The sequence below is a fragment of the Xenopus tropicalis genome, chromosome 4 (assembly GCF_000004195.4).
Source record: "Xenopus tropicalis strain Nigerian chromosome 4, UCB_Xtro_10.0, whole genome shotgun sequence".
Classification (NCBI taxonomy): domain Eukaryota; kingdom Metazoa; phylum Chordata; class Amphibia; order Anura; family Pipidae; genus Xenopus; species Xenopus tropicalis.
This window is the reverse complement of record NC_030680.2, coordinates 145,121,947-145,148,499: the sequence shown is the minus strand read 5'-3', so window position 1 is coordinate 145,148,499 and position 26,553 is coordinate 145,121,947. Positions and strand designations below refer to the sequence as shown.

Genomic DNA, 26,553 nt, shown 5'->3' with positions numbered 1-26,553 from the left:
TACCAAAACGATTCTACCATTTTTTGTTTCTCCTTTCCTATTGGGTTTATTTAATGGTTAAATGATTCCCTTTTCTCTGTAATAATAAAACAGTACCTGTACTTGATCCCAACTAAGATATAATTACCCCTTATTGGGGCAGAACAGCCCTATTGGGTTTATTTCATGGTTAAATGATTCCCTTTTCTCTGTAATAATAAAACAGTACCTGTACTTGATCCCAACTAAGATATAATTACCCCTTATTGGGGGCAGAACAGCCCTATTGGGTTTATTTAATGGTTAAATGATTCCCTTTTCTCTGTAATAATAAAACAGTACCTGTACTTGATCCCAACTAAGATATAATTACCCCTTATTGGGGGCAGAACAGCCCTATTGGGTTTATTTAATGGTTAAATGATTCCCTTTTCTCTGTAATAATAAAACAGTACCTGTACTTGATCCCAACTAAGATATAATTACCCCTTATTGGGGCAGAACAGCCCTATTGGGTTTATTTAATGGTTAAATGATTCCCTTTTCTCTGTAATAATAAAACAGTACCGGTACTTGATCCCAACTAAGATATAATTACCCCTTATTGGGGGCAGAACAGCCCTATTGGGTTTATTTAATGGTTAAACGATTCCCTTTTCTCTGTAATAATAAAACAGTACCGGTACTTGATCCCAACTAAGATATAATTACCCCTTATTGGGGGCAGAACAGCCCTATTGGGTTTATTTAATGGTTAAATGATTCCCTTTTCTCTGTAATAATAAAACAGTACCTGTACTTGATCCCAATTAAGATATAATTACCCCTTATTGGGGGCAGAACAGCCCTATTGGGTTTATTTAATGGTTAAATGATTCCCTTTTCTCTGTAATAATAAAACAGTACCTGTACTTGATCCCAATTAAGATATAATTACCCCTTATTGGGGGCAGAACAGTCCTATTGGGTTTATTTAATGTTTAAATGATTTTTGGTGTACCTAAGGTATGGAGATGAATCCCTTATCCGGAAACCCCAGGTCCCATACCTGTAAATATATACATTTATATATACCTGTGCTACCAGATTTTCTTGCCCAGATACGGTGCTATTACGCAAGGTTCATGTTCAGAAATAAACCCATTGTTAATGTGCTGGTTCCATTAATGTATTCCCAATGTCTTTGCCTATTGGGTGACCTGTTTTGGTCATTTCCATTCTTTATAAATGGCCCAGCTCAGTGTTCATCTGATGATTATGCCATTTAATTAATATCTCCAAGCTGGGATGGAAGATGCTTGCAAGCCATTGATTTGCTCTTATTATTCCTGAATCTTCAGTGGCTTCATAATGAAATGGGCAGTCACTGAGCGAGTATTAACTCCACCAGACCTTGTTTGTCTTCCAGGCTGATTAATTGAGCAGCACATCTGTGGGTGAGCGACGGAGAGAAGTTATTATCACCATCTGCACCTCTGAGATACTAGGGTTTAGCCTGATGCATGAAATATATTAGAAATATTCATTTTGCACCTTCTGATCTCAGTAATAAACTGGTATTTTTCCTTGATAGGATTCCAATTCAAGCTGGTACAGTCATCTCAATGATTTACAATGCCTCATGCAGTGGGTTAGAAAAAGATTTGCCACAATCGCCCATTTTTTTGCCTTTGCCCACTGTATAAATGTGCATTGTGCAAATAGCCACAGGTCTCTGTGCTCCCTTGACAGCATTAGTCAGGGAAGGCAACATAGGTTGCGCTCTTGTGCCCTGACTTTGCACTTGTGCAAGCATGACCCCTCATATCTTATCTTACAGGTGGCATGTGGATAAATTAGGGCAATGGCCAATGTGCCAGTTTATAAGGCAGTAGACTGTCTCAGCTTTGCCAGTTCACCTTTTCTATCTCAAGCTTTTACCCTTGAGTTTGGCATTTCTTTAAGCAGTTTGTATGGTTTGCCTCTGTATGGGCAGGTTCTTCTGGGTCTCCTCCAACGCTCCAAAAACATAGTAGGCAGTGTCAGACTGGGACCCCAGGGGCCACCAGAAAACCTTAGACCATGGGCCCACTCTGCAAACTATTTTCCTCCTTTCCTCACTTAATTCTCCAAGTCTCTTTTATTTACATGCTAGCATCTATCCTTCCATCTATTTTTCCTCTTTGTTCTTATTCAGGAATGGGAATGACCATGAAACAGGCCAAATGGTCAGGAGCAGGAGGGCCCACTGACACCTGGGCCCACCGGGAGTTTTCCTGTGGGCCAGTCAAACACTGATAGTAGGATACTGATAAATCTGACCCTGGTGTGTCTGGATGTGACCAGAGGCCAATAAACATGAAGTTGCCACAGCCTTCTTGTGTCTCCAGCATTAATCTAGAAGTTACGACTGCCTATATTCTGCGTTGTTTATTGGAATATGGCCTTAAAGTTACCTATTTGCATTCATTGTTATGTGTTCTAGAAGCATTATTATTTAAGTGGCAACTGGATTTCCCTCAAAACAGGTTTACTCCACACACAGCTAAATACACAAAGAGAAATTCCCTACTGCATGCTTGTGTGAGTAGATGTGGTGGCCCTCAGTGCCCCAGAGACTGAAGAAGGTTCTAACGTCAAAATGTAGGAGGGAACCAGGGTGTTGTATCCCAGTACCAGGGTAACATGGCAGGCTTGGGAAAGGAGAACTAGTTATGCACTATTCATGGAGAAGTTGGATGATATTATGGTAGTAGCTGAGACCCAGTAGACATGGCCCTCTAGCAGGTTTGCCAGATACACTCTGATTTATGTTTCCCATTGTAGATTAGGGGTGAGTTTGGGTTGAGCTTGGGTGTTGAGCTGCTGCTAAATTCCCAAAATTCCTTTACCAGCTATTGGGGTATGCTGGAAGTTGCAGTATCTCACTCACTTTCACCATTAAAGCACAAAACAAAAACTGTTTGCATCATCTATTTGTAAGGCAACATGAATATTGGGCTACCTATGTCTGAGGCTATCATCATTCTGTTCCATATGGTGATACACAAAATTCTTCAAAAATTCATGGTAAAGAAGAATTTGCGTATCACTGATTATTTTTATGTAATGATACCTTTTTTTCTTCAGCAATATGGGACTGGTCCTCTCCTAGATCCTGATACCCAGGGCCTGACCTTTATGCTGGGTGACAGGCAATAGGTGTCATTCTTGACCACGGGGGGGGGAAGGGGGCATGTACAAGGGCACTAAGGGGTGCAAGAGTGCTTAATATCAGCTGTGAATAGGAATATTCTAGCTAAGAAAAGAGCAATATTCTTATAATACAACATTTTCATCTCTATACAAACTTCAAAAAATAAAATTTGTGTTCCTACAAGAAACATTTATCAACATTCAAATTCGATTTTTTTTTTTTATGATTCAAAATTATTTTTTCTTTTTGCTCCAAAACTCCCAGTATTCAAATTATGGTTCAAAAACTGATAGTTTGATATTTATTAAGTGCAAAAAATCCAAAAACTCAAATGTAAAACTTGCGAGGCTTGCGAGGTTATGTAGAAGCCAATGGGAGTTGCCCTAGGCAATATCAAGGCACTTCAATCTGAGATTTTTGACTTTTTTGGGTTTGTAACCTGACAAATTCTGGGTGTTCGAGTTTTTTTATTCAATCAAGTTTTTCATTTGTGAATTTTTTTTATTGATAAGTAAACATTTGAGTTTTTTTAAATGCAGGTAGAAAAAAACTCTCCAATTCACAAACTCAAAAATTGATAAATAAGCCCATTTGTTTTGTGGGGCAGATCACGTACAACACAGCAGCACCAGGATTAATGAGCAGGGGGTTGTTTACATTTCTGTTGGATGAGTATTTAAGGCTGAAACAAAGGTGTTTTTGTTCTGTTAAATGTCGCCAAGTGAAATCCAGAGAATATTCATTCGCTCGGCAGGAGGGGATTTGTGTTTTACTAAATGGGTTCATGCCCCTACGCGCAGTCACAATAAAAAGTAGATATGTGTGAGCACTTGCTATAAAATAGATTTACATTATCAGACAGAAGCAGCTATAACGGGTTTAGCCATTGTTGGAGAGGTCCAACCCTTTAGTTGATGCAAAGAATGATACATAGGAGGGATACATCACCATATCCATGATTCCCTATGCAGGGCATGTTGGAGCAACGTTTACTTGTTTAATATATAACCCTCTTCCTTTCAGACATGAGCTCACTCACTTTTGTAGAAAAGGGGAAAGAAAACTATCTGAAATCCCAAAAATAAATAAAATGGGCCTATTTATCAAAATTTCGAATTTGTGAGGTTTTTGAGTTTTTTCACTATTTACCAAACATATTTTTGAAAATATAAATTGAATTTGTGAGCTTTTGTGGCAAAAAAATTTAGATTGTGAAAAAAATTTGAATTTGAGCATTGATAAATCACCCCCTAAAACAGGAGCAGGCCAAGCTGACCAGGCGTCCTTGGCAACTCGGTCAGCCACCCCCCCCTGCACCCTACTCCCCCCTCATTAGGGATAGGCAGGAGAGGTACCTGGCGCCTCACCCCCCCCCCCCCCCCATTGTTGCCCCATCTTCTGCCACCCTAGTTCAGGCCCTGCCTAGATGTGTTGGTTTTTGGACCCAGACGATTCTACAAATCAAAAGGAAACAATGCTTCTCTACAGAGCCATATCCCGACCTCCTTAGGCTCACAGTGTAATGCAACCCCTTCTTCACGCTGTTCAGTTGTGAAGTGATGAGTTCTGGGACTTCTAGTCCCCCTGCTTTCCTTAGTGGGTAGTGCACTTTAGAAAGCAGAGGAAGTTCAAGTCCCAGAATGGGGAAATGGTCCCTGCGAGCACAGTCAGATTATCATGGTTTCCTTACAGTGTATGAAATCGGGTATGAGTTCAGATAGAGCTTTGCACCTTTCTGACATTTCCCCAACTGACTAAGCAGTTGCCAGCGCATAACATTAGCAGCAGGTACACGGGGGCTTCTGTTCCCCACCCTACAGTCTTTGATGGAAATCCGCCATCATTTAAAAACGTATTGGAATGATCTATGCAGCTCTTTAGAGCAAACTCAATTTCTTTCCCATACAATTTTTCAGCCAATTAATTTGGAGCAGTTTGTGCTCGTGCGGATGTTTCCGCCGAGGAGCCAGGGGATTTATATGTAATGTTATTAGAATAATGTGGCGGAACATCTAAGCACAGAGTTATTTCTGCTGGAAAGCGATGAATTGAATTCTGCACATGAATAATATATGTCCGTCTATAATAACACGCGCCGCTCTCCTCCTCCAGTTTAGCTGCACGTTGAGGTTTATTGTGCACTTCCAAGCAAACTGCTGGGATTCTATTTATTATTTAAATGCTCAGTTTAAATAACGCTGAGCCTCTCGCACAGTCCTTTCCTATTATATAAATAAGGCTGCGACAGTAACCATGTCCTGGGCTGCACAATCCCGGCACACAATGCCCCAAGCAGCCACAACATGAACTTCATGGGATCATTAGTGCATTTGTTCTTTCTTTATTTATAGTGATCCTTTCCTTTTCTCTATACATGGATAATTCAATTAACTGTGTATGAATTTAAATAATATAATATATCCACGCACCAAAGGAAAGATGGGAAGAAATGGTTATGAAAACAGATGCAACTTGGCATGATAAAGCAGCCCATGATGTGTGATGGGGACGTCATTAAGTGGCTAAATAAAGGGAGTCATGAATGGAACTGGTCATAGCAGGAACAACTCCCATTACATGTACAGGGGCATTCCTGGGCCCCCCACCCACTTCACCCCATCCTTACCTTTTGGAGAACCTGAGCGGAACGAGGGGTGCTCAAAGTTTGCCCATAGCCTGTACAGAGAGATACCATAAAACTATGGCAGCATAGGGATTCCCCCTGTACTAAGCGCAATTCAGCAGGAACAGCCCCCTAAGTTTGCTCATAGCCTGTACAGAGAGATACCATAAAACTATAGCAGCATAGGGATTCCCCCTGTACTAAGCACAATTCAGCAGGAACAGCCCCCTAAGTTTGCTCATAGCCTGTACAGAGAGATACCATAAAACTATGATAGAATAGGGATTCCCCTGTACTAAGCACAATTCAGCAGGAACAGCCCCCTAAGTTTGCTCATAGCCTGTACAGAGAGATACCATAAAACTATGATAGAATAGGGATTCCCCTGTACTAAGCACAATTCAGCAGGAACAGCCCCCTAAGTTTGCTCATAGCCTGTACAGAGAGATACCATAAAACTATGATAGAATAGGGATTTCCCAGTCACATATCCGGTTCCAGCCTGGGTTTTTTATAAATAAGTCCTGTGCAGGCTACTAACACAAGTGAATGCTGTCAAATGTAACTGTAAGGGGCTTTGTAATACCAAGTACATGCTGTAGTTTCTCCAGGTCTAGTAACCCATAGCAACCAATCAGATGTTTGCTGAGTAGCATATAGTATTGGCTGCTATTGGTTACTATAACTGACACCAGCTTTACACATTTATTACAACCCCCTGGGATATATTATGGTGCATGTATTTACCTACTGATGGCATTATAGTTATTCCTTGCTTCTTTTATTTGTTTTTTATTAGACATAATTCTTAGCCATTTGGATCTTATGAAATATTTCTGTTCAGCTTTGTCTCATTGACAGCCGCCATTTACGCTCGGCTTTATTAAACGTGTTGTTTAGAGTTAAATGTCAGATATTTCTGGGAACAGATGTGTCGGTTCCTGGCAGGAAGGGTTAATAAAATCCAATTGCTTAACATTAGGAGACAGATGAGACCTGGGGATGAATCACTTATTCAGAAATTGCTCTGCTGTCTCAGAGACGCTGGCATTAAAATATTAATAAGTTGCCTGTAAAGATGTTCCTGCAGGTAACGAGGTTATATATCAAATGGCAGGGACTTGTGGCCCCGCGCCAATACTGGTTCCAGTCTGATGCATCGTTTTCAGAAATATCTGTATCCCCTTTTTGGCTGTAACCAAGCCAACAGCACGGCTAGTGTAGGTTTAGAGCATGGGGTACAAGCAACTCAATCCCTCAGGATGGGCCTTCGCTAATTGGAAGTGACCAAACAGAGCTATGGTGTAGTGCAACTACAATCCACTGTAGTGTGTGCAGTACAAAGTAACAAATGGGCGCCAGAAGGTTCTTGCAGTTGAACAATAGATTTGGTTTATTGTCAATCAATATGCAGGGTTATAGCAATACTAACGTACAGTTTCTATGTGATAGTAGTACTCTGAGGACAGCAAAGAGAGGGTGCACACCGGTTTATCCCACCTCCTTTAGAGTCTGGGTAGGGTAAAGGCACCTGGTCAGCTTGGCACCCCTTTGGAACAGTCGGGATGGATACCACAATCCTCAGGTTGAATACCTCTAGCTTTAAGAGTCCTACAGCCAACTATGGATCAGGGTTCAGATACTGCCTGCCTCCTATCGTGGCCCTATGCCGAGGCAACATTGCCTGTATGGAAGGTACTTCCAACTATTTTCCTTGGTGGAGCCAAAGCTGCTCTTGCTTCCTTCCCTCTCTATCTCACTCTCCTAGAAAGTGCTTGACAAGAGTAACTATCTAACTGGTCCTCTTTAACGAGGTCCCTGTCCCCGACTTCACTAGAGTATAAGATGATAACTCTAGGGCAAAGTATGGCTTTACTGGGGCCGTGTTGATCCCTTCCCCTGAGACACAGAGGCAGCCAAAGAGGAAGCCACACCCTCTTGCTATACACTATATGAGAGTGCTGGAGGTGTGGTCAACCCAAATAACCAATAAGGCAAACTCTAAACTGATACATGGGTCTAGTAACAACAAGACTAAGGAAGTTGTAGGGTTTAAAGCCATAGGCGCATATTAACCCTATGGGTCCCTACATGTCCTTAAAATGACATAAAATAGAAATAAATATTTTACCTTTATCTTTATAATTTGCACATTTTTGAGGCATAGATTTGTTTGGGGCAAATTCAGGAGAAATCACAGGCCCCCCAAACTCAATTATGCTGACTCCTCCCACTTAATTTCTATTCTCTGTCTCCCCTCCCAGGATGGTCTGTTATTTGGAAATGGTTAAAAATGGCCCTAATAAATAGCTGTGGTCAATACAAGTCCTCACTCACATTAAAGGACACGTAAACCTTTTATTATCCTACCATGTAAATAAATTGGGCACATCTCCCCCACCCAGACCACATATTTTGTACTGCATATATCCCTTATGTTCGCCAGCACCATCACATTTTCCTAAAACAAATAACAGCTTTCCCCAGCAGCCATTTTCCCTCAGCCATCATCAGGGGCATCTGTAAACAGCACATGAGCGCTATGTAGTTCATGCCATGTAGAATGCAGGCTTACACAGGCAGAATTTACTCCTCCTTCGATTTTGCCTCATAATGGTTAAACTGAGCTCAGTTCAGGAGGTTAGCAGATAAAACAGCAGAGTGCGCAGCAAGACCAGAGTTTCTATGGAAACCAGCAGTGCCACCTCTTCATTGGCTGCTAGACTGGAAGGCGTGTTCGGTTACCTGAGTTAATAAGAACTGAGCATGCTCAATAGCCAACAGCCAAATTAAATTCCTGAAGGAGGGGGCCGAGTGGGTTAGAGGAGAAGAAGGAATCCTAAGTGATTAAAGGGGATGCTGCACCCTTACTATTAACCTCTGAACAACCGGAGTAGAAGGTGATTAAAGATTTCAAAGAAGCTGTTCACTGAAGGTTAATGAACCTGTGAAATTTCGAAGCCTCACAGCAGCAAGATCCTATAATTCAGTGGTTTCCAAACTGTGGGGTTGGTGCACCTGGAGTGGAGGAAGCATTGGCAGAGGGGCCCATCCTGACAGCCATTTAGGTTGAGATTTGGGTTGGATACGTATTTGCTCTCCTGCATAAAACTGAAACCGCGATCAGGGGAGGGAAGGTAGCATGGGGGCAAGAGTACTTACAGGTACAGGGTCTGGGTCGGTGGGTTTTTCCCTTGTGTCTTTTTCCCTTGTGACTGATACACCAGTAAGTGCTAGTGTTCTAGGCTCAGCAACATATGGACCTCCAAAGCAGGCTTAAACTGAAAAAGTCCAACAACCACTGCTCTGGACCATTGATATTGTCTGCTGTAATGTTTCTGTTGCCTTTTACTGACACATAAAACACTGTGTAGGGCAGGGGTGGGCAAACTATGGCCCGTGGGCCACGTCCGGCCCATCAGTCTTCTTAATCCGGCCCTCCGACTCCGCAAATCTCATCACGACTTGGCGTCTGGGGACTGACAAGTGGAAACGGCGTAACACTGGCCAGTACCAGCCCGCCCAGTCAATGTGGCCCCAGAGTCAAAAAGTTTGCCCACCCCTGGTGTAGGGTTGATTTCCTAAAGCAAACGCCAAATACTAACCCCTTTAATCTAGTCTTTCTCTCTCTTTACCGTAGGTTGTACCAAGTGAATTTTGATGCACCCACATGTGAAGGCAAGAGGCGCGAGAAACTCTCATTGATAGGGGACTTCTCATCTTCTGCCGAGTTCTTCGTCACCATTGCGGTGTTTGCGTTCCTCTACTCCTTGGCCGCTACGGTCGTCTACATTTTTTACCAGAATAAATATCGGGAAAACAACAGAGGGCCCCTAATTGTGAGTCTTTTGCTTTATTTAAGATGTTTTAATGCTCATTTGGAATTAAACTTGATCCTTCCTTGCAGATTGTTGAACCTGCTGAATAAAAGGGATCTCTGGTTATATTTGATAGGAACATGGTGGACAAAATTGACAGCAAATTTGAATCCAGTCAAGTGACATGACAGGGGATATTCCAACCGGCAATAAAGTGAATTGCCAGTGGGAAGGCATACGCATTGCTTCGTTCTCCAAAGCTGTGCAAAGTTTTCTTCAGGAAGAAACTTCAGCACATATGCCTTCCTACTGGCGATCCACTTTATTGCCAGCTGGAAGGCATTTTGGGAAGATCAGTCGGCTGTGGTAGCCGAGATTTAACCATGGGCGACTAATCTCCCTGTAGGCCAGCACCCTTAGACAGTTTAGTCATTTATTATAAATGCACAAATTTACCCTTGTTTCAAAGGGTGAATATTTGAAACACCTTGTGGGCCACCCATACCCAGTTCTCTTTATTGCCAAGGCACAAAGCATGTTTTCTGGGTTTCATGGAAAATATGTTTTTTTCAAAACCCATCGCTTAATAGAGCTTCTCCAGCAGAATCCTGCATTGTAATAATAAACTGTTTTTTACAAACACGGATTTTTTTATATTTAATTTTGAAATTTTACATGGGGCTTGCCATATTCCTCATTTCCCAGGGTGCCACAGTCATGTGGCCTGTGCTCTGATAAACTTGAGTCACACTTTACTGCTGCGCTGCAAGTTGGAGTGATATCCCCCCTCCCCCCCAGCAGCCGATCAGCAGAACAATGGGAAGGGAGCAAGATAGCTGCTCCCAGTAGGTATCAGAATAGCACTCAATAGTAAGAAATCCAAGTCCGGCTTGGGACTCCTCCAGTTACATGGGAGTAGGAGAAACAATAGGTTAGCTGAAAGCAGTTCTAATGGGTAGCGCTGGCTCCTTCTGAAAGCTCAGACTCAGGCACACTTTACTGCTGCGCTGCAAGTTGGAGTGATATCCCCCCCCCTCACCCCAGCAGCCGATCAGCAGAACAATGGGAAGGGAGCAAGATAGCAGCTCCCAGTAGGTATCAAAATAGCACTCAATAGTAAGAAATCCAAGTCCGGCTTGGGACTCCTCCAGTTACATGGGAGTAGGAGAAACAATAGGTTAGCTGAAAGCAGTTCTAATGGGTAGCGCTGGCTCCTTCTGAAAGCTCAGACTCAGGCACACTTTACTGCTGCGCTGCAAGTTGGAGTGATATCCACCGTCCCCCCAGCAGCCGATCAGCAGAACAATGGGAAGGGAGCAAGATAGCAGCTCCCAGTAGGTATCAGAATAGCACTCAATAGTAAGAAATCCAAGTCCGGCTTGGGACTCCTCCAGTTACATGGGAGTAGGAGAAACAATAGGTTAGCTGAAAGCAGTTCTAATGGGTAGCGCTGGCTGAAAGCTCAGACTCAGGCACAAGGCACTGAGATGGCGCCTACACACCAATATTACAGCTACAAATACATTTGTTGGTTCAAGAATAAAAGGTTAAATGGCAGAGGGAATTATTTGCTGTGTAACAGCGTCATTTAGAGATAAAAAGTACCCCATAAAAATCATGACAGTATCCATTTAAGGTTGTAATTCTCATGGGGAGTTTTACAATTACTCCGGGAGAGTCAGTTTCAAAATGAAACTGAAAATAATTTTCAACACTAAAGAAAATGGACAGAATTGGTAACTGTATTAAGAATTGACCAATGTATAATGATTCTATGATTTCCTATCAGCGAATCTGTCCCATTTCGCTTCGCTGAAAAATTCGCGAATCTTTCAAAAGATTCTCGAAACGGCAAAAAATTTGTGAAACGGTGAAAATGTTGCACGTCAAAAAAAATTGTCGCCCGCGGCTATTCTTTCGTCGTGCGGATATTCTTTTGTCGTGCGGATATTCTTTTGTCGCCCGCGGCTATAGTTTTTTCGCGCGGCTATTGTTTTGTCGCCCGCAACAATTTTTGGACGCTCGCAAATTTTTCCTCGCCTAATTTTTTCATTCATTTCGCGAAACAATCAGCCATCGGCGAAACGCGCAAATTCGCCGCAAATCCATGCCTGGCGAAACATTTCGCCCATCACTAATCAGAAAATTATTTTGAATAGTTCTGATCCAGTTCGACCACCATCCATGGCCCCATTCCATCTGTATCAATGAACATTCATATGGTTTAAATGAACGAGAGCAAAAGCTTTCTAATTTACCACTGTCCATAACTTTCTATGGGATTTGAAATCTGTGCAAGGCTTGGACATAGATATTTTTATAATAAAAGATTTAATATAAATTAAAGAGACAGGACCATAGTAGAACTGTTGATGATTCCCATGATTTCATAATCAGAGATTTGGAGTGCGCAGCCGCCTTGCAGCAGGACCGAGATATCTGCAGCAGGAAATGATGTTTAACTAAAGTCCCATATTGCCTTGAATTGTCTGTGGTCTGTGGAAAGAGGATCACATTGTGGGAAGGGAAGACTTGGTAAGAGGAGAACTGACTAGTGCTACATTGTTTCATAGTCAGAATAAGCAGCAAAGAAAATGCAAGGGATATACAGACGCTACTTTTAACAGTAATTACAGTCTAGAAATAATGTCAAAATTGCTGAACATTTTTAATGAACTTATATTGGAAAGCTTCTCTAATTACGTTTCCTTGGGTTTTTTTCATTATTTAGGTAGTCATCCCCTTTAACCGTAAACTTGTTTTGGCAAAAGAAAAAAATTGCATGGGTAAAAGTACATTTTAGTAATCAGTAGATGAAGGGCCCGGTGGGGTGGCTCTCAAACATAGCTCCCTATAGAGGCACTTGTAGCAGAAGTATTGGGCAAGTGAAGCAGGAATACTCGTATATCCGGAGGGGCTAGGCACTCCAAAGAAAGGGCTTGTAGATGTGATGGAACAGTTTTGACAAGGAATGTGTTTAGAAGACGTGAGAGCAAGGTACCAGCGGGCGTTTAGGGAGGGATAATGCCTACAGTGATGCTACTGAAGGACTTTGAAGGACAGCAAATTACCTTGTATTGAATGCAGAATTTAGTAGGTATAAAGCTATATATAAAGCTATATACCTATAGACTTTTTAAAGCTTTATATATACTGTATATTGAGAAAGGTCCTGATGGGGACTGAAACGTAACGTTGGCTGTTCATGCGTTTTTTATTGATTTTTTTTAAATATATAGTATATATACAGTATATATATATATATATATATGGAGCTTGAAGCAGGAATTTTGAACTTAGAAAGAGAAAGCAGTGTTGAGTTACTTTTATAAAGTAGAAATGTTCAACCTATACGTAGCTCTTCAGCTATTGTTGAGTTCCACGAGGCCAGCCAAACCATGTCCCACAAGCTGCTACTCCATGCATCTTTCTGGCTTTTTCTACAGGGATTATAACCCAACAGGAGGGCTAAGGAAGATGATAAATCATGGCTATATTTTCGAAATAGGCAGAGATTAATGAAGGCTTAGCGTCCCCAGGAAGATATAACTATAGGTTCTTCAAAGAATTTTATTTGTAGCCTCATGTATTTGGAGGGTGGGGACCATGGAGGGGGCCAATCCATCTAGGGCAGGGGGCATGGGGGTGTTATACCACTGATGTCTTGAAGGTCCAACCTTTGATCAGCTATAGTTTATAATACCTAGAACAGCAGACACTGCATAGATTTTCCTCCCAGATCTCATTCTAAATCATTCCATGCAGGGTTTCCACCTATGCAAAGAGAGAGTTTCTACCCACACTGGGCACTGCTTCAGCTAAATAGCACATATCTGATGTCAGCTTAGGATCTTATATAAGATTATAATGAAATAACAAAAAAACACTACATTGTTTTTCCAAAGCACCACGATATAAGCTTTATTCATTTGCGCTAGGAACCTGTAATTGAGAAGAACCAGACAATATTTGATGTCTCACCTTAAATAGACTGGAAATAATCACACATGGAGCAGCACAAAGCACAGCATTTTTGTTAACGTACTTGTACTTCTGTAGGTCTGCAGGTTGTAATTATTGCCCTTTATTATTGAGCTGCATGCAAGCAAACTGTCCTTGTTTAAATAAACATTATGCCGAGGAGATATTAAACGTTCAAAGAGAAGATTTATTTTAGCAGCCTGGAACACAGCGTTTAATTACCAAGGAGAATCCCGAAGATAAGTATTAATCTATTGAGCGGTTACGTTCGGTATTGTTCTGCTCCGTCTGCTTCTGGTTGGCATGGTTGCTAATTGCTATCATGTTTCTTCTAGAATATGTCTTGTTACACAGATGTTCCCGTGTTCCATTTGTAACCAGGAGGAGAGAATTTGTTGCATTAGAACAGCATAAGATATGTCCTCCGGTGTAGTACGTTAGTAGCCTGTATCAAGGTTAATGCACCCTGACATGCTGGTATCACAATGTGCAAATTAACAGTAGGGGAAAGTAGCAGTGCCATAGCCATTTGTGCTTCTATGTGTATTTATTAGGAAAAACTGAGAACAAATGCGATGCTAACATCAGGGTTAAAGGGGAAGCAAACCTGTAATTGCTTTTTCCCCATTGCTTGGGGTGCCCTGTTCATCCTACAATATATATTGCCCAAGTTTAATGTGGCCTAAAAAGTATGTGCAGGCTTTTCTACAAAGGTGACCAGTTATCCAATACAAGTATGGGATCTATTATCCAGAATGCTCTGGACCATGGCTTTTCCAGAGAAGGGATCTTTGAATAATTTGGATCTCCATACCTTAAGTCTACTAAAAAAAAATGTAAACATTTTTTAAACCCAATAGGATTGTTTTTTTCCTCCAATAAGGATTAATTATGTCTTAGTATAAGGTACTGTTTTATTATTACAGAGGAAAGGGAATCATTTAACCATTAAATAAACCCAATAGGGCTGTTCTGCCCCAATAAGGGGTAATTATATCTTAGTTGGGATCAAGTACAGGTACTGTTTTATTATTACAGAGAAAAGGGAATCATTTAACCATGAAATAAACCCAATAGGGCTGTTCTGCCCCCAATAAGGGGTAATTATATCTTAGTTGGGATCAAGTACAGGTCCTGTTTTATTATTTCAGAGAAAAGGGAATCATTTAACCATTAAATAAACCCAATAGGGCTGTTCTGCCCCCAATAAGGGGTAATTATATCTTAGTTGGGATCAAGTACAGGTACTGTTTTATTATTACAGAGAAAAGGGAATCAATTAACCATTAAATAAACCCAATAGGACTGTTCTGCCCCAATAAGGGGTAATTATATCTTAGTTGGGATCAAGTACAGGTCCTGTTTTATTATTTCAGAGAAAAGGGAATCAATTAACCATTAAATAAACCCAATAGGGCTGTTCTGCCCCAATAAGGGGTAATTATATCTTAGTTGGGATCAAGTACAGGTACTGTTTTATTATTACAGAGAAAAGGGAATCATTTAACCATTAAATAAACCCAATAGGGCTGTTCTGCCCCCAATAAGGGGTAATTATATCTTAGTTGGGATCAAGTACAGGTACTGTTTTATTATTACAGAGAAAAGGGAATCATTTAACCATGAAATAAACCCAATAGGGCTGTTCTGCCCCCAATAAGGGGTAATTATATCTTAGTTGGGATCAAATACAGGTACTGTTTTATTATTACAGAGAAAAGGGAATCATTTAACCATGAAATAAACCCAATAGGGCTGTTCTGCCCCAATAAGGGGTAATTATATCTTAGTTGGGATCAAGTACAGGTACTGTTTTATTATTACAGAGATAAAAGAAATCATTTTTATAATTTTAAATTATTTGCTTATAATGGAGTCTATAGGAGATGGCCTTCCCATAATTTGGAGCTTTCAGAATGATGGAATTTCACATAACGGATCCCATACCTATATACCAAACGTTTATGGCTGAAATATATTAAAATGATGATGTCTTTCTTTGACATGTATAAAGCCTTTGAGTCATAACAGGATTCTGGGAAGAAATTCCTTAAGGCTCCTAGAAAAGTCCCATTTACATGGGTTTATCCTATAGGCTAAAGCTCACCCACTGGGTTTAAAGCAGAAGCCGGGATAATAGCTGATCAGATTCCCAACTACGGACCGGTTTCGCCCTTTTTGGGGCTCATCAGTGTAGCACAGGGTTTTCTGATCAGCTTAGGGAGAGCCAGGAGTGGGGATTCACGAACAAGCTAAAAGGGTTGAGGAGACCGCCTCATACGTATGCAAATAAGTCATAACAGGATTCTGGGAAGAAATTCCTTAAGGCTCCTAGAAAAGTCCCATTTACATGGGTTTATCCTATAGGCTAAAGCTCACCCACTGGGTTTAAAGCAGAAGCCGGGATAATAGCTGATCAGATTCCCAACTACAGACCGGTTTCACCCTTCTTGGGCCTCATAAAGCCTTTGAGGAAATGTGGAGGCCCAAAAACCTCTTGGAGGGCCTCACCCATCCTGCAATACTAATGTGGGACAATAGTGATTATTCACTTGCAGATTCTCAAGCTTGATGAGCTCCATAGTAAATATGGGCCCAATTCTTCTAAAAACAAAAGAATGATATCCCCGGACTAGAAAAAACTGCATATAAAATGATCTGGACACAATAAAACATGGTAAACAATTACCTCCTCTCTAAGCCCCATAGTTCTTGGTGCCCTATATGATTTTCAGCCCTGACGGCCCATGTTCTTAAAGGAAAACTACACCCCAGAATGAATACGTAACCAACAGACAGTTTATATTATGTTAAGTGGCCTATTAAAGAATCTCCCCAAACTGGAATATATATATCAGTAAATATTGCCCTTTTACATCCATTCCCTTGAGCCGCCATTTAGTGATAGGCTGTGTGCTCCCTCAGAGATCAGCTGACAGGAAGTGATGCAGCAACTGTAACAGGAAGTAGTGTGGGAGCAAAAGGCAGAACTCTGCCCATTCATTGGCTGATGGGGCCTAGCATGTATGTGTGCCTTGGCTTGTTTGTGTGCACTGTGACTCCTATGATCCCAGGGGGCGGCACTTAGTACTTAAAATGGCAGTTTCCTATTTAGGATTACCCAATGGCACATACTACTAAAAAAGTATATTTATATGAAAATGGTTTATTTAGATGAAGCAGGGTTTTACATATGAGCTGTTTATGCAATATATTTTTATAGAGACCTACATTGTAACTGTAAACCATTCAATGTGAATATTGAATATGTACATGTTAACTGTTTTGTCTTTTGTGCCCCTTTATTCTGTAAAGCGTTGCGTTAATTGATGGCACTATATAAATAATAATAATAATAATAATTGGTGGTATAGTTTTCCTTGAATCACAATTTTTGCTACTCCCTCTCTTAATCCGATCATATTGCCAGCCATCACAGATCCCCCTAACTTATTCTGCAGTTTACTGGGTAACGTAAAGGGTCAAAACAGCATTTTCCTTCACTGATCACGTGAGGACCACTTAAGGGTGTGGCTGCTGTCCTTTTCAACTACACAAGTCCCTACTGTTAATTGGCCTGTGAATGAATAGATGGATCAGCCAACCTTCTATATCAGCGGTTCTCAACCTGTGGGTCTGGACCCCTTTGGGGGTGGAACGGCCCTTTCACAGGGGTCGCCTAAGACCATTGGAAAACACATATTTCCGATGGTCTTGGGAATAATTTTATGGTTGGGGGTCACCACAATATGAGGAACTGTATTAAAGGGTCACGGCATTAGAAAGGTTGAGAACCACTGTTCTAGACCCCATGCTTGGTGTTAGTTAGTAGTTAGTAACTGCTAGCTTTAGTTTAAACCTTCTTCAGGTGAGAATAAATATATAAAATACATAACCCTGGGTCATTATCTGACTCCTGCTCAAAAGAATTCCTAAATAATTTGCTTCTCCAAAAAGAGATCAAAGCATTTTTGAGAGCCCAAAGCATCAAATATAAACCGGCCTCACAATTTCACTTCTCTCAGACTAATGAATTCCGTGACCTGCTGGGATAAAAAACTTTTCCTGGAATTGTATGATAGGACCTTTGAGTTGTTAGATCCTAAGAGCATTCTTTCTAATTATATCTAAAATCAACTTTATCAGATCATAGAATGAGTATTTTCCTCGAGAGAGAACAAGCACGAGACAAAACCTTATTTACCTACTACAGATCTGCTTGGTTGCCATGGGTTTCTAACTTGTATTAATTACAATTTTGCCCAGTGTTGATAAAAGACCCCAAATGTTTTTCAGATTCCCTACCCCAGGCACCCAGTTAGCTTTTACAACCCTATAGCAGTGAAGCACCTCATTGGTTGCTATTAGTTACTAGACCTTTACATAAGTTGCACTGTGTAGGGGGTGCATGGCTGATTGTGCTTTTCTACTTCTTGAGTTTCTAAGCAGCTTATCTACACGCAATGTTGGGCACCAGTGGTTCCTAAACAAATACTTAATATATTTAATTGTAATTAATGCAAGTTAGAAACTCAACAGAAACAGTGTTTACTCCTATTACACAGGAACGTTTGTGTGCTCTTCAGACCCTAAAGCTGGCCATACACGTACCGATAATATGGTTTTGTACAATATTCGGTGCGTGTATGGCTGCTCGAAGAGATGACCGATATTGCAAAAGGCTGGGGATAACAGTCGGTTGTCGATCGGCCAGGTTAAAAGATTTTGATTGGGCGTCATTGAAGGCACCCGAGCAGAATCTACCTTCAGGGCTGAATCGGCAGAAGGAGGTAGATTTTCTATTGTTTCCACCTCCATATCTGCCGATTCAACCCTGAACGTCAGTGGAGCCAAAAATAATAAATATAGGTCACCTGATCCTATTACATGGGGTACCCTGGGCACTTTGGTACAAAATTGACATCACTAGCCCCCCCCATCACTGGACTTGGATTTCTTACTATTGAGTGCTATTCTGATACCTACTGGGAGCTGCTATCTTGCTCCCTTCCCATTGTTCTGCTGATCGGCTGCTGGGGGTGAGGGGGGGGAGATATCACTCCAACTTGCAGCGTAGCAGTAAAGTGTGCCTGAGTCTGAGCTTTCAGAAGGAGCCAGCGCTACACATTAGAGCTGCTTTCAGCTAACCTATTGTTTCTCCTACTCCCATGTAACTGGAGGAGTCCCAAGCCGGACTTGGATTTCTTACTATTGAGTGCTATTCTGATACCTACTGGGAGCTGCTATCTTGCTCCCTTCCCATTGTTCTGCTGATCGGCTGCTGGGAGGGGGGGGATATCACTCCAACTTGCAGCGCAGCAGTAAAGTGTACCTGAGTCTGAGCTTTCAGCCAGTGCTACACATTAGAACTGCTTTCAGCTAACCTATTGTTTCTCCTACTCCCATGTAACTGGAGGAGTCCCAAGCCGGACTTGGATTTCTTAATTTTGAGTGCTATTCTGATACCTACTGGGAGCTGCTATCTTGCTCCCTTCCCATTGTTCTGCTGATTGGCTGCTGGGGGTGTGGGGGGGGGATACCACTCCAACTTGCAGCGCAGCAGTAAAGTGTGACTGAGTCTGAGCTTTCATAAGGAGCCAGTGCTACACATTAGAACTGCTTTCAGCTAACCTATTGTTTCTCCTACTCCCATGTAACTGGAGGAGTCCCAAGCCGGACTTGGATTTCTTACTATTGAGTGCTATTCTGATACCTACTGGGAGCTGCTATCTTGCTCCCTTCCCATTGTTCTGCTGATCGGCTGCTGGGGGTGAGGGGGGGGAGATATCACTCCAACTTGCAGCGTAGCAGTAAAGTGTGCCTGAGTCTGAGCTTTCAGAAGGAGCCAGCGCTACACATTAGAGCTGCTTTCAGCTAACCTATTGTTTCTCCTACTCCCATGTAACTGGAGGAGTCCCAAGCCGGACTTGGAATTCTTACTATTGAGTGCTATTCTGATACCTACTGGGAGCTGCTATCTTGCTCCCTTCCCATTGTTCTGCTGATCGGCTGCTGGGGGGGAGGGGGGGATATCACGCCAACTTGCAGCGCAGCAGTAAAGTGTGAGTGAAGTTTATCAGAGCACAGGTCACATGGCTGTGGCTACCTGGGAAATGAAGAATATGGCTAGCCCCATGGGAAAAACAGATTACAATGCAGGATTCTGCGGGAGAAGCTCTATTAACTGATGGGTTTTGAGAAAAACATGTTTTCCCATGACAGTATTCCTTTAAAATGAAAAAGCAGTAGGGGCAGCTTTGGTATTTACATGTTTTACTGTGATTTTAATGAGAAATTAGTTCCCATTGTACAACAGTTCCCAAGTATCAGTGATTAAGTTACAGACTCATATACACATTTTTTTTCTTCTCAGGTTACTAATCTCCTCTAAAGGTCACATTATGCATTTTAATAAAAGGTCACGTTGGTAAGAGAGGATCTTTGTCAGTCGCTGGCTCCGTCCCTTTGTCCCTTGTCACGCCGCGACACCCAGGTCACCGTAACTCAATTGTACCTGACAGCATTGCTTCCCCCCCCCAGTCAATGTCTCATTTCATTGTGAACACGAGAGCAGCGCTGTATGAAAGGCTCCAACTAGAATCAAGGCAGTCAGTTTAGTCAAGTGGTGTGAGCAACTCATCGCCTGCTGAAACCCTTAAATATTTCATTACGTCACTTACATTACTGGGGATTTATGTACTCAATAGGTTTCTATTGGAATCTCTCAATGATTAATAAAATGAGGCAGATGGAAGTATTTCTGTTACCTTTATTTTGCCATTTTAAAGGGGAAATAGACCTTACAAACTGTTGGAAGCTCTAGTTCCATTATAACGGGTAGAGATTCTCTCCCCAGTTCTTCAGGGTCAAAGGCCCACTTACTGCAAAAGGACAATCCCATGGGGCAAGTTATAAGAAAGGTTTTATGCATGTAAACCCTACATTTTCCTACCATGTATATAAGTTGGACACATCTCCCCCACCCAAATGGTATCATTCGCATTGTATATATCACCTCTAGTCACCACTTGCATCACATTTTCCTAAAACATATAGCAATTTTCACCTAGTAGCCATTTTCTTTCTGACACATCATCAGTGACATTTACATCTGCAAACATCACATGTCCCCTGTAAGGTTTATGCAATGAAGAATGCAGGCTTACACAGGCAGAACTTACTTTGGCAAAACGTCCTGCTTGGATTCTGCCCTGTTATGGTCAAACTGAGCTCAGGACAGGAGATTAGGAGAAAAAACATGTTTCTCCAGATGAGTGCTCAGCTACAGCAGAGTTTCTATGGAACAAGCAGTGCCACCTTTTCATTGGTTGCTAGACTCGAGGGCGAAGAACTGAGCATGCTCAGTAGCCAAGAGCCAAAGTAAATTCCTAAGGGAGGGAGCCAAGTGGGTTAGAGGAGGAAAAGAAATCCCAAGTGATTAAGGGGATGCTGCAGCCTTTAAACAACCTTTGAACAACACGAGTTGGAGGTATTTAAAGATTTCAAAGATTACCCCTAACCCCTCCCCCCCCGCAGGGTCCCCCACTCGACGTCCTCCCCAAGCATGCATAAATTTAATGCGTCAGGGGAGGAACAGTCGGCCGGGGGGGCAAGGGTTGGGTCTGGGCCGCCGGGGCCCACTAGGACCGGAGCCCACCGGGATTTTTCCCGGTGTCTTAACGGCCCAGTCCCAACCCTGATTATAAAGAATCCCCAGCTTGGTTTGCTAATGATGTGTGGGTATAGTCAGGGGGATTGCATACCCGAGTGTGGGCACACTGTGAAGAAGCTGAATTACATAAACCAAAATGACCACCACTTTTCTTCTTTGAAGCATCTGGCACACAAAGCCACACCCCTTTTTGCCATTAAATAAATTGAGCATAAGGTGCAATAGACACTAATAACAGCTCCGTAGCCATACATAGCAAGCTGGGGTCACACATTATGGGAAGCCAAGCTCTCCTGCTCCCACCCCGCTAGATGCTTTCCAAATCCATGAAAGATGAGAGAAGGGAGTGTTGGAGTCACAGTTGGAAACACGACCTCTCCTTTTATTACAGCAACTCAGTTACAGTAACACATATACTCCAACTTCTCATTTCATCCGCGGATAATAAGGCAGAAAGGCTAAGTGATTAAGTCACAGGACTCTGATTGAAAAAAGAGTGGTTTCCATTACCAACACAATGTAACTGTGCCTCTAAATCTCCTGGCGCTTCTAGTTGCAACAACACTTAGACTGAAAGCCTCTTGGGGTAGGAACTCCCTGTAATACATTGCTTAGGGTGTAGCGCAGCGCTAGGCAGGGAGTCCCAAGGGCCCAAACTGAGATAAAGGGACATATTAAAGAATTCCCGTTGTGTCTCCTGAAAGGTCATTTAGGGTGACATTTGGTGGGAATTTCTATTTGTTATGGAAGATGTAATTGGCTGAATGCTGGGTACAGCAATGTTTTTGTATACAGGTATGGGACCTATTATCCAGAATGTTTGGGACATGGGGTTTCCAGATAAGGGATCTTTCTGTAATTTGTATTTCCATATAACATATTATATATGTATGTATGTGTGTATGTATGTATATTTTTACTTATAAAGTGCTACTTATGTACGCAGCGCTGTACAGTAGAATATAATAATACAAACAGGGGGTTATTAAGATAATAATAGATAAATACAAAGTATAACAATAAATACAAATAAATACAAGATACAGTTGCAATAAGTTAAGAGTCAAAGACACAAGAGGATGGAGGTCCCTGCCCCGTAGAGCTTACAATCTATATACTAAAAATCATTTAAATATTAAACATTAAATGTTCCCAATAGGATAGTTCTGCCCCCAATGTGGATTAATTATAATTTAGCTGGGATTAAGTGCAAGGAACTCTTTTGTTATTACACAGAAAAAGGAAATCAGTTTTAAAAATATTGAATTATTTGATAACAATGGAGTCTATGTGAGATGGCCTTCCCATAATTCAATGCTTTCTGGATAACAGGTTTCCAAATAATGGATCCCATACCTGTATTTTTGTAACTGTTACAGACTGTAAGACGGTGGCTTGAACTAAAGGTCTGGAAGTCATTGGCTTTGACAATTTCATAGTGAAACTGTGTAGAGTTAACCTTTCCTGCAGCAGAACAAATGGCGATGAAATGGATAAAGGCATGAAGACAGCCATGTGTAATAAACATATATACAGTGGAGGAAATAATTATTTGACCCCTCACTGATTTTGTAAGTTTGTCCAATGACAAAGAAATGAAAAGTCTCAGAACAGTATCATTTCAATGGTAGGTTTAACAGTGGCAGATAGCACATCAAAAGGAAAATCGAAAAAATAACTTTAAATAAAAGATAGCAACTGATTTGCATTTCATGAAATAAGTTTTTGAACCCCTACCAACCATTAAGAGTTCTGGCTCCCACAGAGTGGTTAGACACTTCTACTCAATTAGCCAACCTCATTAAGGACACCTGTCTTAACTAGTCACCTGTATAAAAGACACCTGTCCACAGAATCAATCAATCAAGCAGACTCCAAACTCTCCAACATGGGAAAGACCAAAGAGCTGTCCAAGGATGTCAGAGACAAAATTGTAGACCTGCACAAGGCTGGAATGGGCTACAAAACCATTAGCAAGAAGCTGGGAGAGAAGGTGACAACTGTTGGTGCGATTGTTCGAAAATGGAAGGAGCACAAAATGACCATCAATCGACCTCGCTCTGGGGCTCCACGCAAGATCTCACCTCGTGGGGTGTCAATGATTCTGAGAAAGGTGAAAAAGCATCCTAGAACTACACGGGAGGAGTTAGTTAATGACCTCAAATTAGCAGGGACCACAGTCACCAAGAAAACCATTGGAAACACATTACACCGCAATGGATTAAAATCCTGCAGGGCTCGCAAGGTCCCCCTGCTCAAGAAGGCACATGTGCAGGCCTGAAGTTTGCCAATGAACACCTGAATGATTCTGTGAGTGACTGGGAGAAGGTGCTGTGGTCTGATGAGACCAAAATAGAGCTCTTTGGCATTAACTCAACTCGCTGTGTTTGGAGGAAGAAAAATGCTGCCTATGACCCCCAAAACACCGTCCCCACCGTCAAGCATGGGGGTGGAAACATTTTGCTTTGGGGGTGTTTTTCTGCTAAGGGCACAGGACAACTTATTCGCATTAACGGGAAAATGGACGGAGCCATGTATCGTGAAATCCTGAACGACAACCTCCTTCCCTCTGCCAGGAAACTGAAAATGGGTCGTGGATGGGTGTTCCAGCACGACAATGACCCAAAACATACAGCAAAGGCAACAAAGGAGTGGCTCAAGAAGAAGCACATTAAGGTCATGGAGTGGCCTAGTCAGTCTCCGGACCTTAATCCAATAGAAAACCTATGGAGGGAGCTCAAGCTCAGAGTTGCACAGAGACAGAAACCTTAGGGATTTAGAGATGATCTGCAAAGAGGAGTGGGACCAACATTCCTCCTAAAATGTGCGCAAACTTGCTCATCAATTACAAGAAACGTTTGGCCTCTGTGCTTGCAAACAAGGGTTTTTCCACTAAGTATTAAGTCTTTTTTTGTTAGAGGGTTCAAAAACTTATTTCACTCAATGAAATGCAAATCAGTTGCTATCTTTTATTTAAAGTTATTTTTTCGATTTTCCTTTTGATGTGCTATCTGCCACTGTTAAACCTACCATTGAAATGATACTGTTCTGAGACTTTTCATTTCTTTGTCATTGGACAAACTTACAAAATCAGTGAGGGGTCAAATAATTATTTCCTCCACTGTATGGTTCATGATATACCCACCTTGGAATTTTTCAATATTATTTTTCATTTTAATAATTATAACCCAGATTTCCACATTTATATGTAATATTGTTTTCTCCATGTCCTTCAATTACTATCCCATCTATGTAGCTATTTGCCCTTCCAATGCCATAGCTCCTCTCCATTGTTTCCCAGTGACCACCACTGTTAGAGCAATGGCACTTGGGTAGTTACTAGAATTTTATCTCTGCAGCATTTAGTTGATCCATAGTGGGGGACTAATCAACAGGTCACCCCTATTCATCTGTAGGATGAATGGCAAGAAGTTTTTGACCCAAAAAGCACACACTGGAGCGTGTTATATGTGAAATAATCCTAATACAGGTATGGGACCCATTATCCAGAATGCTCGGGACCAAGGGTATTCCGGATAAGGGGTCTTTCCATAATTTGGATCTCCATATCTAAAATCTACTAAAAAATCATAAATTAAACCTAATAGGAATGTTTTGCGTCCAATAAGGATTAATTATATCTTAGTTGGGATCAAGTGCAGGTACTGTTTTATTATTACAGAGAAAAAGGAATCATTTAACCATTAAATAAACCCAATAGGACTGTTCTGCCCCCAATAAGGGGTAATTATATCTTAGTTGGGATCAAGTACAGGTACTGTTTTATTATTACAGAGAAAAGGGAATCATTTAACCATTAAATAAACCCAATAGGGCTGTTCTGCCCCAATAAGGGGTAATTATATCTTAGTTGGGATCAAGTACAGGTACTGTTTTATTATTACAGAGAAAAGGGAATCATTTAACCATTAAATAAACCCAATAGGGCTGTTCTGCCCCAATAAGGGGTAATTATATCTTAGTTGGGATCAAGTACAGGTACTGTTTTATTATTACAGAGAAAAATAAAATCAATTTTAAAATTAATTTTAAAATGGAGTCTATGGGAGACAGACTTTCCTTAATTCAGAGGTTTCAGGATAACGGGTTTCCGGATAACGGATCCCATACCTGTACCCCTTTTTTATGTGATTACCCCAATAGTTAAGAGTGTCAGTAGTGATTCAAAGTGTTTCTTTGCAATTTTGCAACTTTGCAGTGAGCAAGGAAAGAACCAACAGAATAGAATCTCCCCTGATCATATATCAGAGGTCAAGTCCAAAAGGTCTCCAACTACGTATGGTACTAAGGTGTCGCTTTGTGTGTTCTGCTTTTCAGGATTTTATTGTGACCGTGGTGTTTTCCTTCCTGTGGCTCGTAAGTTCTTCTGCCTGGGCTAAAGGGCTCTCAGATGTCAAGGTTGCCACTGACCCAAATGAAGTCCTGTTGCTTATATCAGCTTGCAAGCAGCCGGGTAACAAGTGCTTGCCTGTGCGAGGCCCGGTTATGTCAAGCTTGAATACTTCAGTGGTAAGTAATCTGACCTGGCTCATGTAATTAAATAACTGTTAAGTGTAACAGGGAACATGAACCCGTAGCAAGCAATAAACAAGATAGCTATACTGGGCTAAACAAGCTAAAGGGGAAGTATACACCTATATGCTCCATGAGCAATATAAATACAACTTATGACGCCTACATGATCCATATTTTCTATATAAATATATACAGGTATAGGACCCGTTATCCAGAATGCTCGGGACCAAGGGTATTCCGGATAAGGGGTATTTCTGTAATTTGGATCTCCACACCTTAAGTCTACTAAAAAATCAATAAAACATGAATTGAACCCAATAGAATTGTTTTGCATCCAATAAGGATTATTTATATCTTAGTTGGGATCAAGTACAGGTACTGTTTTATTATTACAGAGAAAAGGGAATCATTTAACCATTAAATAAACCCAATAGGGCTGTTCTGCCCCCAATAAGGGGTAATTATATCTTAGTTGGGATCAAGTACAGGTACTGTTTTATTATTACAGAGAAAAGGGAATCATTTAACCATGAAATAAACCCAATAGGGCTGTTCTGCCCCAATAAGGGGTAATTATATCTTAGTTGGGATCAAGTACAGGTACTGTTTAATTACTACAGAGAAAAAGGGAATCATTTATCCATTAAATAAACCCAATAGGGCTGTTCTGCCCCCAATAAGGGGTAATTATATCTTAGTTGGGATCAAGTACAGGTACTGTTTTATTATTACAGAGAAAAGGGAATCATTTAACTATTAAATAAACCCA

At 41.3% G+C, this 26,553-nt stretch overlaps 1 protein-coding gene across 2 annotated transcripts in view; it reads left to right on the top strand.

The window, feature by feature from the left end:
- synpr (synaptoporin) overlaps positions 1 to 26,553 on the top strand; it is a 115,291-nt gene that overhangs the window by 80,345 nt on the left and 8,393 nt on the right. For both annotated transcript variants that reach the window (XM_031900229.1, NM_001079221.1), the window contains 2 exon segments: positions 9,418 to 9,616; positions 25,587 to 25,778. In XM_031900229.1, the coding sequence (XP_031756089.1) occupies positions 9,418 to 9,616; positions 25,587 to 25,778 (391 nt within the window).